Genomic DNA, 15657 nt, shown 5'->3' with positions numbered 1-15657 from the left:
GTTTCCTGATCTATTCTTGTTGCTATAGACTTTGCACCTAATAGAAAAGCTTATCGTTTTAAGTAAATAATTCAAGATTTTTTTTTGCACTTAAGCTACAAATAAAATCTCATGGTGAAGACAATCAGAAATGAATTAAAGAAGAAATCAAATTCCACCCAATTCCTCCAAACCTCCTCCGTTTCCACAGAAGTAGGATGTGGTAGGACAAAAGATACCCATGTTAAGTCCCCAGAACCTGGGAAGATTACCTTATTTGGAAACAGAGCCTTTGCACGTGTGATTAAGTTAAGGATCTTGATATGAAGAGATCATCTTGGATTACCTAGGTAGGTCTTAAATCCGTGAGAGGTGTCCTTATAGGAGACAGAAGGGGAAAGACAGACACAGAAAAGAAGGCATTGTAAAGACAAAGGCAGAGATTGGAGTGATATGGCCAAAGCCCCAGAATGCTGAGCAGTGCTGATTGCTGTCACAAGCTAGAAGAGGCTTGAGAGGGTCCTCTCTAGAGTCTTTGTAGGGCATGAGGCTGGTGGAGATGCCCTGACTTTAGATTTCTGGCCTTAGATCTATGAGAGTGTGAATTTCTATTGTTTTAATCCATGAAGGATTGTGGTAACTTGTTACGGTAACCCCAGGAAACTAATATAGAGGGATTTGATGTGGCTTTCTTGTGGTTTTAAGGCTTCTCACCAAGAGACATTGATGCCCATTGTACAAAACAGCTTTCCACAGTTTAGTGGGCCTCCTGTTTCCCCGCTTGGAAGATGAAAACTTGTAGCAGCCTCCATTAAATGGACCCATAGATTTCAGAAATCTGCTCCAGTTTATCAAATGGAAATACATCATGGTATAGAATTTGGCTTCAGGCTATTCTTTTTTTTTAATTTTTTAATGTTTATTTATTTTTTAAGAGACAGAGAGAGACAGATCATGAGCAGGGGAGAAGGAGACCCAGAATCCAAAGCAGGTTCCAGGCTCTGAGCTGTCAGCACAGAGCTCGATGTGAGGCTTGAACTCATGAACAGCAAGATCATAACCTGAGGCGGAGTCAGACACTCAACTGACTGATCCACCGGTTTCAGGCTTTTTCTTAGTAGAGAAACAGATTTATAATTTTAGGTTTTATACTGTATTGTCCATGAACAAATGGACATAGGCAATTTAACTGAGTAAGAAAGTTCCCAGTATGGGATATTTTTAAAGACTTGTAATTTTATAATTAACAATTCAATAATATAATAAAGGAGTTTATAATTGGTACATATATTGTACATAAGTGTATATAAGATGCTTAAAAGCAGATTTAATTTTTGATTTTGATGAGGAAATATGGATTTGAATAATTGATAATTTTACAGCAGATAGTTTTCTTAAAAATTAAGTAGGATGGGGGTGCCCGGGTGGCTTAGTCGGTTAAGTGTCCGACTTTCGCTTAGGTCATGATCTCGCGATTCGTGGGTCCGAGCCCCACGTCGGGCTCTGTGCTGACTGCCAGCTCAGAGCCTGGAGCCTGTTTCAGAGTCTGTGACTCCCTATCTCTCTGACCCTCCCCTGCTCACGCTGTTTCTCTCTCTCTCTCTCAGAAATAAATAAAACATTAAAAAAAAATTAAGTAGGATAAACAGTTTCTTCTTTGATGGGATAGTTCATAGAAAAGTATAACAACACCTTATAGGTGTGTTTATATTTAAACGTCATAGTCATACAAGGGGTAGAAATTATAAGGTATCATATAGATCAGCCTATTCTGTCCCTCTTTATATGGAAAACTGAGATCCAGAGAAGATTCATCCTATAGCCAGTTATTGACAGCTTTCTCTTTAAGTTTTCCTTTCCTCTGGTGCTTTCCCACAGTGACTTCATTTGGTTATTTTTGGGGCAGATCTTCCCATTTTTTTTAGCAGAGAATAGTCCTGTGCTTTGGTGATCTGGTAGTAGCATGTAGGAGGCACTGGAAACAAGTGCATTGTCAGGTGTTTTTGGCTACAAGTAACAGAACCTCAATTTAAATTCGCTTTAATAATATGATAATTTACTATATCATATACCGAGTCTAGAGATGAGGTAGTTTTAAAATTTATTAATTTTTTAAAAATACTTATTTTTGAGAGAGAGGGAGGAGGAAGAGAGAGGAACTGAAGTGAGTTCTGTGCTGATAGGAAAGAACCTGACATGAGGCTCGAACTCATGAATCATGAGATCATGACCTCAGCCAAAGTCAGACATTCAACTGACTGAGCCACCCAGCTGCCCCAAGATTTAGAGCTAAAGGATATAATGAAGGACTGTCCCCTTTCTCTTTTCTTTCTTTGCTCCTATTTCTCCCTCTCTCCTTCCTTCTTTCTTTTTGACATGTTCAGGTCCTTTGGTTAGCCTCACTTCATTGTACAGTGATTTTCAAAGATAGAAAATAAATTGTTTCCTGTTACATATATCTTCTTAAGGGTGGCTATGCCAACAATGAACTTGCATGATAGGTGGCGGGCCAGAATTAGATTCCATGCCCAGGCTGAACCAGTCTCTGAAAGGAGGACCAGAATTACCTCAATAGAACTAGATGTTGAGGAGCCGAATTACATATTTGAATGGAGAGAAATGCTGTAATAAGATGACTAAGCTATGCAACTTTCGATCATGTATTACCAGGTAATAAACGGTATCTTTTGGGGCTATTTTCTCTATAGAACAGAGGAAACAAAACAATAAACATTATTATTTTTCTACATGTTAACTACTAACTTTACAAGATTGTAAAACATCTGGGTCCTAAGAGAAGTAACTGAGCCTCGGGTAGGCTTATTAGATTCATGCTATTAATAGATCGCTTAATCATATATTTTCCTTATTTCCAGCTTTGAATACTTTTTTTTTTCGGCAGGGATAAATGTTGTTAGGGGAGATGGCAAAGGAAGAAAAAGAGAATGGGATAAAAGGCATGGTTCTAATCTATGCACATATTCCAAACGAGGCAGTTTTTGGTCATGTGATTTGATTTATTTCTACAGGCTGGGCTTTACTTTTTCTTCGTTCCCCTCACTCAGTCTCAAGCCATGTTGTAACTCCTAGTCACCCGTTCTCTTTCTTAGCTTACTGCTCAAAGTAGTTTCCTCTGGGACCTTGGTCACTGAAATGGTTTAATTAAATTCTTAAATAACCTTCATAAATGTCAAGCCAAATGAATTTATTCTTTGGAAAGTAAGTCAAAGTGCATGACAGCACCTAGCATGGTATTTTGCACATAAGTTCTTTATAAATGTTATCTGAATATTACCGTTTATAGTTCACTAGTATAAGCTCTTTGTTGGCAGGGACTGTATCTTATTCACGATTGTGTGTAGAATTCCTAGCACAGTGCCTGGAGTGTTGTAGCAATTCAGTATTTGTCGAATAGTTTTGAAAGCCAAACTTACTATAAAAATGAAGCATGCTCTCTAGCAATGTTCTTCAAACTCTGGTTGTATAACCCGGAAAGATTTTTTTTTTAATCCCTACCCTCCACATGTTTTTAAGTTGACATTTAAGTTTTACATCATAAGTTTAAATAGTTGCAAAGGATGTACTTTCTGGTTTCCAAATATTTACATATTTAAGTAAAACTGTTACATCAATTTAAAAATGTATCCAACGGAATGTAAATACCATAGAATTTTAAATATCATTCATTTAAATAAGACATGAATGAAACCTTCACTAACCATTGTTAATTTTTAAATAGTTTCTTTTTCTCCTTGAATTTTTAAAGTTTATATTAAAAAAATTTTTTAGGGGCGCCTGGGTGGCTTAGTCAGTTAAGCATCCAACTTTCGCTTAGGTCATGATCTCGCAGTTGTGGGGTTCGAGCCCCGCATTGGGCTCTGTGCTGACTGCCAGCTCAGAGCCTGGAGCCTGTTTTAGTCTGTGACTCCCTCTCTCTCTGACCCTCCCCTGCTCACGCTGCCTCTCTCTCTCTCCCCTAAGAAATAAATAAAACATTTAAAAAAAATGTTTTTTTAATGTTTATTGTTGAGAGAGAGAGAGAGCGCGTGTGTGAGTTAGGGAGGGACAGAGAGAGAGGGAGACCCAGAATCCGAAGCAGGCTCCAGGTTCTGAGCTGTTAGCACAGAGCCCGGTGAGGGCTCAAACTCACAAACTGTGAGGTCGTGACCTGAGCTGAAGTCTGAACACTTAACTGACTGAGCCACCCAGGCGCCCTAGTTTATTTATTTTTTGAGAGAGAAAGTGTGTGCTTGCTCACGTGATTGGGAAGGGGCAGACAGAGAGAGGGAGACAGAGGATCTGAAGCAGTCTCTGAGCCAACAGTAGAGAGCCCCACGCTGGACTTGAGATCATGACCCAGGCCAATGTTGGATGCTTAACCAATTGAACCATACAGGTGCCCCTCTCCTTGAGTTTTTATTTCTAGTTCCATTCTCCCTCAGAATTTTATCCTAATGTAATATATTTTTATGCTTGAAAAATCTTCTGAGCATTTTCATGGTCACGATTTTCATGATTCATTAAAATATTTAAAAATTTTTCTGTAATTACTGGATTGTTGTCTGGTTGTTGTTGTTGTTTTTTTAAACATTTATTTATTTTTGAGAGACAGAGACAGAGTATGAGCAGGGAGGGTTAAGAGAGGCAGACACAAAATTCAAAGCAGGCTCCAGGCTCTGAGCTGTCAGCACAGATCCCAACGTGGGACTTGAACTCACAAACCACGAGATCATGACCTGAGCCGAAGTCAGACGCTTAACCGACTGAGCCACCAAGCACCCCTGGATCATTGTCATTATAATTGTGATACACTATCAGAACAGCATAAACATATTACAAGTCTTAGCAAATTATTTTTTTTAAGAGAGTGAGTGTGCATACACGTGTGCAAGTGTGGCAGAGGGAGAGAGAGAGAGACTCTCAAGCAGGCTCCATACTCAGCACCGAGCCCCACATAGGGCTCAATCCCACCACCCTGGGATCATGACCAGAGCTGAAATCAAGAGTCAGATACTCAACTGACTGAGCCATCCAGGTGCCCCTTAGCAAATTATAAGCAAAAAAAAGTTAAAGTTAAATGTTACTGGGAATACATCTTTTGAACAAGATGAGGCAGATTATAGTTTTGGACTCTTGACTTTTTTTGTTTTTGACTCTTGATTAGAGGTTTCCTAAAGTCCAGTATTTTGCATGATCTCTTTGTTGGGCACAGCAGAGGCAGCGTCCCATCAGGAGATTCAGGTGTGCTCTGATAGCAGGTGCAGTTTAATGTGTTCATAGAGAAGGGACCTTGGGGAGGGGGAGGGGTGGCGTATCAGCATGACATCTCCACCTGGCTTGGTATCAAGCAGGTCAGTTTTACGAAGAGTAGGGGAATTAAGGGTCTCAAACTTGATTCCCTTAAAACCATCTGGGCCCACATCTACCTTTGTAAGTTTATGTATTCCTTTGTTTTCTTTTAATGTTTATTTATTTTTCAAGGAGAGAGATACAGAGTGTGAGTGGGGGAGGGGCGGAGAGAGAGGGAGGCACAGAATCTGAAGCAGGTTCCAGGCTCCAAGCTGTCAGCACAGAGCCCGATGCGGGGCTCGAGCTCACAAACCACGAGATCATGACCTGAGCCGAAGTCAGATGCTTAACCGACTGAGCCCCCCAGGCACCCCTGTCTTCATATATTCCTAAGGCCACTGTTTAAAGATTGCTACCATAAGGGATATTTGGAGAGATTATGGGAACTGGATCGTCAGAAATGTGATTAAGTGGGCAAGATGACTGGAATGAGCATGTGTGTTTTTGTTTTTGTTTTTTTATCTACCTCTTCCATTCCGTGTGGTTCTGGAAAGATTGTCATTCACACTACCTAACCTCTTACAGGGAGCCTGGCCTAGGCAGTCATATTAATCTTATTCCCTTGGCTATAGTAATTCATCCAGCAATAGGTGTAAAAAACAAACAGATCAAAGCCCTTCCCTGGAATTGGTATATAAATGCCGAGGAAGAAGATTTTACTTTCTCTCTATTGGGAGCTGCTGAGCTTCAAAGCTGTCACTCTGGAGCTGCTGGCAGCCAAATGGGAGTGCCTCTGCAGAATGAAGGCGAGGGTTGCACAATGGCAGAGAGGCCAAATCCAGAGCCTCAGGGGGCCCTGAATTTCAGTCCTTGAGGCCTTGGTTCCTGTAGCTCTTTTGATCCTGTGAACTTCCCCAGTATCCTTTCCAGCTGCATGAGCCACTGAGTTACGTTGTTTGCTTAAATTAGTTTAAGTGTATTTTGGTGCTACTGAAATAATGCAGTAGCCACCAAGGAAAGTAAACACAAGTATTGTGAACATATCTTTTGTAAAATGGTAATTTTGAAAATTTTCTCTTCTAGATTGTTGGACCTTCAGATGGAAGTAGTTACATCATAGATTATTATGGAACCAGACTTACAAGACTGAGTATTACCAACGAGACATTCAGAAAAACACAGCTATATCCATAAATATTTTTTAAAAGAAACAGTAAGTGATGTACATGTATAATCTTTATGAGAGTGTATCATCTGTTTAAAACTATGAAAATTAGAGAACCGTAGGAAATTTAAGGAGATCATCTAATGCTATAAAGCTCTCATTTTGCTTATCTGGAAACACAGGTCTCCATTTGCCTGTAACATCCCTAGTCTTTTGTAAAGCTTTTTTATGTGCACTCATTGTTCCTGCAGTTCCCGATTCAGTCCCTCGTGCTCTGTAGAGATTATGGCTGGAAGATGGAGTTCACAACAAAAAGATAACATCCAAGCAAAAAGATATTTCGTAGTATTATACGATGGTTCTGGAGAAAGCATGTGTTGTAGACAGTTCAGTACAGCATGTCCTTGCTGCTGGTCCCACTTTCCTGGGGTCAATGTGATCTTTCAACCTCTTTCTTCTTCCCTAAACCTGAAGCTTAATTGAGTCTCAACCCTGGATAAGTACTTACTCTAACCTAAAGTTTGGCCCTGCCCATGAGAATTATTAATTGGCCACAGCTTTAAATAGGTAATACACCTGGGGTACCTGGGTGGCTCAGTTGGTTACGCGTCCGACTTTGGCTCAGTCATGATCTCACGGCACATGAGTTCAAGCCCCACATTGGGCTCCGGGCTGACAGCTCACAGCCTGGACCCTGCTTCGGATTCTGTGTTTCCCTCTCTTTCTGACCCTCCCCCCTGCTCACACTCTCTCTCTTTTTCAAAAATAAATAAACATTTTTAAAAATTAAAAAAAATAGGTAATATGCCTGGATAAGTCAGAGATATCACCAGTCTTCCTGGTTCGATTCCCTGGTTCTCTAGAACTCTGCTACTACAAGGTTTTTATTTCCAGGGCTGTACATTAGTCTGTTCTAATAAATAATCCTACAAGAATGCCGGGCTGTTCTCAGGGTTTTGGTAGACTATCAGGGAAATGATTCCCTAGCGTCGTCTCCTCTGCAGTGGTGAAGTCCTGTATAACATGTAGGGTGCAGGGTACTTCTTAGGTGATAGTCCACATTGAACCACCTGGCCGCTTTCAGAGAGAGACAGAAGGCCAGGTGTTCTGGCCACAGCTGTGGTCCTAGGGTTTTCAGTTGATTTGATCTCAGAGAGTGCTTCTAGGGACCAGGAAAGGAACAGACATTTATTTTCTATGCTGCAGAGCATAAATAGGATATATAGTATATTTGCCACTAAGGTAGATTTTTTTTTTTCCTTTTCTCACAATAATATTATGAGATATGCTTTATAGTCAGTGTCATTAGAGTTGAACGGTGGTGCCAGACCCTGTGAGGATGGGAGGCATTTGTTCGACTGATTACCCAGAAAGTTTTTCAACATTGAAATGAAGCTTAGAGATCCATCTGCCTCTTCTTTTTTTTTTTTAATGTTTTATTTATCTCTAGGAGAGAGAGAGAGAGAGAGAGCTTGAGCAGGGGAGGGTCAGAGAGAGAGGGAATCACAGACTCTGAAACAGCCTCCAGGCTCTGGGCTGGCAGTCAGCACAGAGCCCGATGCAGGGCTCGAACCCACAAACCGCGAGATCATGACCTAAGCGAAAGTCGGATGCTTAACCGACTAAGCCACCCAGGCGCCCCTCCATCTGCCTCTTCTTGCCAGGGAGGGAGTGGAGCCCTGAGGACGTCGAGGCTAAGATACAACTAATCAGTACAGAACGGCCTCTAGAATGGTCTGTGCATCCCACAGGCTGCTGTGCGCCGCCCACCCCACCTCAGCCCCACCAACCATGTCATTTTGCAGGACGCGTCTTCATTTTGGAAACTGTTGCCCATACTCGATGAGAAGGGTTGCATGCTTTCACATAGCCCTATTTTCATACCGTACACTGTTGTGTCTCCTTCAAAGTATACAGATTGTTTTCAACGTGGAAAAATGAAGCAAATGCAATTTAGAAAGCGGTTTCATTCTCTATGGTCTATTATATCAACTTTTAATTGGGATTCCAGATTCAGACTTGACATTTAAAACTTGAAGGGCTCATTGAGAAGGCAGATCTCTGCACTGTCATTCACATGATCTCCTACAGCAAATATGGCAATGCTCCAAGAGAAAGAAAAAGTGTCCCAAGTAAATGAAACATTAAAATGTGCACTGGACTCTTAAAATACTGTGTTTTAACATATTCCTTTTTTCTGTTTTAGGATTTGGGCTTCCTTGATTTTAACAGAGCACTCTTAGTATGTGGATTTCCAGATTTTAGTTTTTCTTCTCCACACATCACTTTATGGATTCTGTATAACTTTTTATTATTGTTCATATTTTCATTGTCTTGTTTTACTTAAAAGCCTATTATTCTGAGATTTATTTAATTGGACTTTCTTTGAGAGCTGTATGATAATAGAGTCTTTCTCTGGCTACTGTCTCTATGAGATAAATAGCTTATTACCCCGATATTCCAAAGGCAGGTTGCCACTTGTCATTTTTGCTTCTGAAAAATAAAAATATGACCTGTTCACATTTTTTAGCTCTTTATTATCAAGAGAACATTACATGTTGAACGTAGCTGTCTTCTGCATTTTGATCCTTCAAAACAGTTAATCCATAGTGTGAACAAATCCCATTACCATATTGCCTGGGGCTGCGGTCGTGTATGAGAACCCACCTGTTTTCTGCGCCTTTCAGATCTGTCTCTGCCTGGGTATCCAGCGAGCAAAAGATCACTGGGGAGTCTGAAACCTTGAGGCAACACGGATACTTCTGGCGCTGATTCAGGCCTCTGAAGTGTGAACCTTTTCCTTTTAGCTTTGGGAGTGATGCACTAGTGTTTGGAAGACCAGCTGCTGACTCGTCTAGCTCAGTGCAGTTATATTTGAAGCCGGATAGACAAGGTGGGAACACCAAACAGATGATTAATGTCTTCCATCTGTTAGTGCTGCCAGGCAGATGCCGGCGCAAGTGCTGTACGTGGTGTACCAGCGTCTGAAGGAAGCGGCACCTGAATGCTGCCACGGCCTCCTCTTACCGTGCTTAGCACGGTTCTCAGAAGATGGAAATATTTGAAATGTTAGGTCCTCATAATACCACCGTGCTTTCTTCAGTAACAGGCATAACAGCTTCACAAACTTGAGTCCGGGCTCCTCAAGAGTAAACACCGTAATTTTTTTTTTTTTAAGTCACTCCTCTTACTCAGAAGTATAGGGTCTAGTACGGTTAGCTTCATAACATGTTGTCACTCAGCAACAGTTTCGGCAGTTGGCGGGCGGTTATTAAGTATTGATATGTGAAGTGAATTTGGATCGACTCCTCACACACACAGGGAATGGTCTCTTTGATTTATTCATTGAAACACGGAGTGTCTACTACGTGGGAGGCTCTGTTCTAGATGCCAGGATGCAGCAGTGAACAAAATACAAACAAACATCCCTGCCCTTAAGGACCTTCCATTCCCCTGGGATCTATTTTCACAGCGATATTATTTTGGGCTGCAGTTAAGCTAGCTGGTTAGATGCCCATTTTGTACTATTTCCTAGTTGTTTTTGGTTGCAGACAGTGCTTTGAAGTTTAACCTCAGGATCACCCAAGTCCAGATTTGAAGTCTACATTTTTACAGCCATGTAAGGTATGAGAAATTCCTGCGATCAAATCTTAAAAAGTCATCTTTTTAAAAAAATTTTTTTTAAATGTTTTATTTGTTTCTGAGAGAGAGACAGGCAACATGAGCAGGGAAGCATCAGAGAAAGAGGGAGACACAGAATCTGAAACAGGCTCTGAGCTAGCTGGCAGCACAGAACCCTACCCGGGGCTCAAACCCACAAACCGTGAGGTCATGACCTGAGCCGAAGTCGGACACTTAACTGACTGAGCCACCCAGGCACCCCATTGAAAAGTCATCTTGATTCTTGTATAATTGTTCTAGTTGTTAACTTGGCCAGGGAAAAAGTCTGTTTCAAAGCAGGTGCTTCTCAAAGTGTTTATTCAAATAAGCTATACTCCAAAAGGGTTGTAGGTAAAATCTAGAAATAAAGTCCCTTCACAATGCATTCTTAAACCTGTAGACTTTATTTTCTTTATAATTTCCTAAAATTTATATGACAAGAACATCTCAATTTTTCCATTTTGCTTAATTCCCTGTTGCCTAAAATATGTACTTCTGTAACAAATGGTTTTTCTGTGTCCTAGTATTTATTTTTTTTATGTGAATGCATTTAATACATGTAATTGCATTTTTTGTTTTATTTTGCTTTCATGGAGCACATTTTATTATGTCTATTTGTTAGTAGTGTCTCTGAGTATGAATTATATGTTAAGGCCTCTGCAGGAGATGTTTTATATAACTCTACTTTTAGAGCAGTGGCCAAAATTATAAGAGATGGATTAGCTCAATCATTCCTTGAGTTACTCCTAAACCCCCTAGGATGGAATGGAATGGATTCTTTCAATACTACAGAAACAGCGTTTCTATAGAAATATTTACTAACGGTACTGCTTTAGCCTGAAAGAATTAATACAATTTCCAGAAGTAACTCTTTACCCAGGCAGATTTCTTACCTACACTGTATTAAAATAAAAGACCTCTTTAAGACTCCAAAGATTGTGCTGTGTGCATGGCTAGCATCTGATCATGGGATTTCTAGGACTATAAGAATTACTAGTTTGTGGGTATGTTTTGTTTTTGTTTTGCTTTACCAAAAAATGTGTGTCTTTTCCTCTTACTTTAACCTAGATGCTTAAGGCTAAGTTAAATATGTAATACTGATAAGCAAATAGAAAACTAAAATAGATCTAATAGCAAGAACTAGCAAGAAGGAAAGTTTGTTGTTAAAAAGTACAAGTCTGAGATATTGGTTCCTCTTCTTGATTCAAACACCTTAAATGTAGATGTTCCCCAGGGTTCTGACACCTTCTCTCTTCCTTTCTGTCATTAAATCAGCATCCATTTTGCTTTTTTCTATTTACAAAATTAGTACAAACCTAATACAGAAGTTCTGGGAAACACCAAAAAGGACAAAGAAAAAAACTCATTTCATAGCTCAAAGATAACGATGTTAGTGTTTTTATGTATGTCCTAGTAGTTTTTCCATGCACGTATGTACATTTTCTTCACATTGTAAAGATTTTTCTATTTCAATAACTGTTCTTTTACAACACCATTTTTAATGACTGCAGAGTACTCCCATGTCTGTATCATAATGTATGTAATTCCTTTATCTATTCTTTGGTATTTAAATTATTCCAATAAATGAACAATACAGGTTTATGATTCTTTTTCTCTAGAATTGCCATTCTTAGTCAAAAAGTACTCATATATTAAAGTTCTAGATACCTATATACAGTCCTAGTTGATCAGGGTAGTAGAGAAGGAATGAGGTCAAACAGTCCAAAGTCAAGTTCAAACAAAACCGTAGTCAACTCTCAGTTGTCCTGGTGCAGATTAACTGTAGATCAGATACTGTAGGGACTTGTAACTACCCCTGCTCTGTAGTTAGGCCACTGTGCTTTGGTGCTAAATTCTGTCCCTCACACCCCCAGGGGCTGTAGAAGAGTGTTTGAGAACAGGATGGCTGCTGGAGAAAGGATGTGGTCATGAGTATTGGGGAATGATAGCAAATCAATTATTGGCATGAGCTATTGAATAGTTGACTGAATTGTCTAATACCCTCCAGAAAGCTTCAAGAGAGAGGCATTTTAAGAAGGAATAAGTAGGGGGTGATTCCAGAAGAAACAAGAAAGTGGCATGAAATGGGGAAGCAAAATAATGTAAAAAAGTATGTAGCCATGAAACAAATGCAGAGATCAGAGCCTTAAAAATTAGGATAGATTAAAACAAAGAAAGAAAAGAAAGATCCCAGTGCGCATAAGGAAAGAGGAGCCCCCCAACATCCTTCCTGCTGCTTCTTAACACACAGCTGAGCCTACTTTTACCTTGTCATGGCTGATACCAACTTTATCAACTTTTCCATAAAAGCCAAACTCAACTTAGTACGGTCAATGATAGAATGTCTATATGCCAAGGGGATCCCTTGTTTAAATGACTGTGCCATGGCCGAAACTGAGAAATTGGGACAGAAGTATTGAGTGGCTCTAAGGTTTGCTAAGGATCCAAGATTTGAATGATTACCATGCACACGCAAAGGAACCTATGCAAATGACTGCTTAATACAAAGAGTAACTCAGCACAAGTGTTACATTGTGGCCACAGTTGACCAGGATCTTCAAGGAAGAATCCAGAAGATCCCTGGATTTTCCATCGTGTACATGTCTAACCAGATAATTATGGAGCCCCTCCTTCTAATTCTTAAAAGATAGAGTACCTCTGCTTTCCTTTACCAACTTTTTCTGTTGCCAGTTCATATAGCAATATGCTATAGCATGAATTATTAGTCCACTTACCCATTTGTTCTGTTATGAGCTGAGTATGGTTAAATACACTCGATTTTCGATGTTTTGGGAAAAAAAATAGAAGTAGGAAGCTCATTCATAATGGTCTTTATTCTCCACTACTAAGAGGAGAAGAGAGATAGGTGAATTTGGAAAATGAAAAAGTTATTAATTCGGAATGAATAAAAGAATTCTGGGGGTGCCTGGGTGGCTCAGTTGGTTGAGCATCTGACTTTGCCTCAGGTCATGATCTCACAGTTTGTGAGCTTGATCCGCATTGGGATCTGTGCTGTCCGTGCAGAGCCTGCTTCAAATACTCTGTCCTCCTCTCTCTCTACCTTCTCCCCGCCACCCCCCACTTACCCTCTCTCTGTCTTTTTTAAAATAAATAAACTTAAAAAAAAAATTCTGAATGGCATTGAGTACCCAAATGACTCCTGGACTAATGCATTTGTAGCTAAATTGATGAGCATGGTAGCAGTTATTTCTATTATCTGTCTTTTGTTTAAGTAATCTCTACACCCAACATGGGGCTCAAACCCACAACCCTGAGATCTAAGAGCCAGATTTTTTATTAACTGAGCCAGCCAGGTGCCCTCCTTTTGTCTTTTTATTTATTTTTATTTTTATTTTTTAAAAATTTTTTAAATTTATTTTTGAAAGAGAGAGACAGCGTGAGTAGGGGAGGGTCAGAGAGAGAGGGAGGCACAGAATCCAAAACAGGCTCCAGGCTCTGAGCTGGCAGTCAGCACAGTACCCGACGCAGGGCTCTCGAACCCACAAACCATGAGATCATGACCTAGCCGAAGTCGGCCGCTTAACCAACTGAGCCACCCAGACGCCCCTCCTATTGTCTTTTTAAATAGAGCCTCCTGTTTGCTTTGATAGCACATATACTAAGTAGAGCCTGATATCTTAATTCTTTGTAAACTATCAATGAATGCTCTTAAAGCTAGTCATTGTCTGATGGGAACAATGTTATCTACCTTCTTAGAAAATAGCTATTTTTAGGGAAAAAATATAAAAATATTCAGGTTAAAATAAATAAATAGAAAAGTTAAAATATTGAGGCTTAAAATCTTAAAATTTCAAGAAGATTTTAACTTGTTAAAAATTCCTTTTATCACTCTTCACATAACAAGATGTTGTACTAAGCTCATTTCATATATATTTCTTTTTTTTTTTTTTTTTTTAGAGAAAAAGCATGAGCAGGGAAGAGGAACAGAGGGAGAGAGAACCTTAAGCAGGCTCTACATTCACTGCAGAGCCGGATGTGTGGCTTGATCCCACAATCCTGGGGTCATGACTTGAGCCTAAATCAAGAGTCAGATGCTCAACTGACTGAGCCAACCAGGTGCCCACTCATTTTATATTTTAAATGATTTAGTCCTCACAGTATTTCTGTAGGATCATTCTAAACAGTTAATATTATTATCCTCACTTTCCAGATAAGTAAATTGAGTCCCACAAAAATTGAATGACTTGTTCAAGGCCATGAAGTAAGTGATGAAACCAGGATTTAAATTCAGGTCTGTATCTGCTGTCCTTCAATGTGGTAGTTGTATCTGTCTAATTCTGTGGGACACTGCTAATGATTGTGTAATAAGAGTGTTTTCTTACCATGTTGTTCAATGTTATCAGTATGGCAAGTGATTTACCTGTACTGAACCTTTTTGCTTAAACAATGGTTTGCTGGTTTAAAAAACAAAACTTCTTTGGGTGCCTGGGTGGCTCAGTTGGTTAAGCGTCTGACTTTGGCTTAGGTCATGATCTCACTGTTCGTGGGTTCGAGCCCTGCGTCGGGCTCTGTGCTGACAGCTTGGAGCCTGGAGCCTGTTTCTGATTCTGTGTCTCCCTCTCTCTCTGACCCTCCCCTGCTCACCTTTTCTCTCTCTCTTTCAGAAATAAATAAAACATTAAAAAATTTAAAAAAAAAAAAACTTCTTTGGGGGCACCTGGGTGGCTCAGTCGGTTAAGCGTCTGACTTCAACTCAGGTCATGATCTCATGGTTCATGAGTTCAAGCCCCATGTCAGGCTCTGTGCTGACAGCTCAGAGCCTGGAGCCTGCTTCAGATTCTGTGTCTCCCTCTCTCTCTGCCCCTCCCCCATTCACACTCTATCTCTCTCTGCCTCTCAAAAATAAATAAATGTAAAAAAAATTTTTTAATAAATAAATAAAGTTTGTTTAAACTTCTCAACTTTACATCATGCATCATGCAGGTGCCAGCATGTTTTATGAATATCTAAATGAGACTGTGACAGAGCAATGATTTTCCGAAACCCTAAGATTTTTCTGCTGTCACCCTATCTGACATTTGCAGCACTTTCTGGGCCAAAAATCTGATTATGTTTGTATGACAAGGAGAGAGATGTTAGGTAGGACCATACTGTCACATCTGCTTAGTCTTCCTGAGGTTAGATGATAAGACATCTGTAGATGCTGGGGATTACAGATGACTTTTATTTAGTTAGGGTGAATTTTTTTTGGCTTATCTCAATTTTCTAATTTTTCCACAATAATCATGCATTGTTTGCATGCACGTATTTGGCAAAATAAGTAATAGTATGGGTAAGTTAGAAGGAAGAACCCAAGAAATTCTTGTTCTCCTCCTCTTCTTCCTTCTCAAGATACACTTACCCTTATATCTGATGTGACTCTTCAAACAATAGATAGTATCATTTAAAAGAAAAGGTCTGACATCCAGCCAGCACAGTTTTATGGGAAAAACACCAAAGCAGGACTTTGGAATCAGACCTGAGTTTGTATTCTGTCTTTGTCACTTGTTTTGTGACTGAGCACATAATGATTCTGAGCCCCTCTATCTTCATATAAATGAACC

At 39.8% G+C, this 15657-nt stretch overlaps 1 protein-coding gene and 1 pseudogene across 1 annotated transcript in view; both read left to right on the top strand.

Moving 5' to 3' along the window:
* TM2D1 (TM2 domain containing 1) overlaps nucleotides 1-8953 on the top strand; it is a 50721-nt gene extending 41768 nt beyond the window's left edge. Inside the window, exons 6-7 of the mRNA XM_077768083.1 lie at nucleotides 6352-6481; nucleotides 8640-8953. Of these exons, the coding sequence (XP_077624209.1) occupies nucleotides 6352-6462 (111 nt within the window). The 3' untranslated portion in view covers nucleotides 6463-6481; nucleotides 8640-8953. The remainder of the gene's footprint in view (nucleotides 1-6351; nucleotides 6482-8639) is intronic.
* Nucleotides 8954-12177: 3224 nt separating this feature from the next.
* On the top strand, nucleotides 12178-12744 carry LOC144234813 (rRNA-processing protein FCF1 homolog pseudogene; annotated as a pseudogene).
* Nucleotides 12745-15657: the final 2913 nt, after the last annotated feature.

Source organism: Crocuta crocuta, unplaced genomic scaffold (genome assembly GCF_008692635.1).
Source record: "Crocuta crocuta isolate KB4526 unplaced genomic scaffold, BGI_CrCroc_1.0 scaffold85, whole genome shotgun sequence".
Lineage (NCBI taxonomy): Eukaryota > Metazoa > Chordata > Mammalia > Carnivora > Hyaenidae > Crocuta > Crocuta crocuta.
Note: the sequence above shows the minus strand (reverse complement) of the source record. Positions and strands in the feature narration are given on the sequence as shown.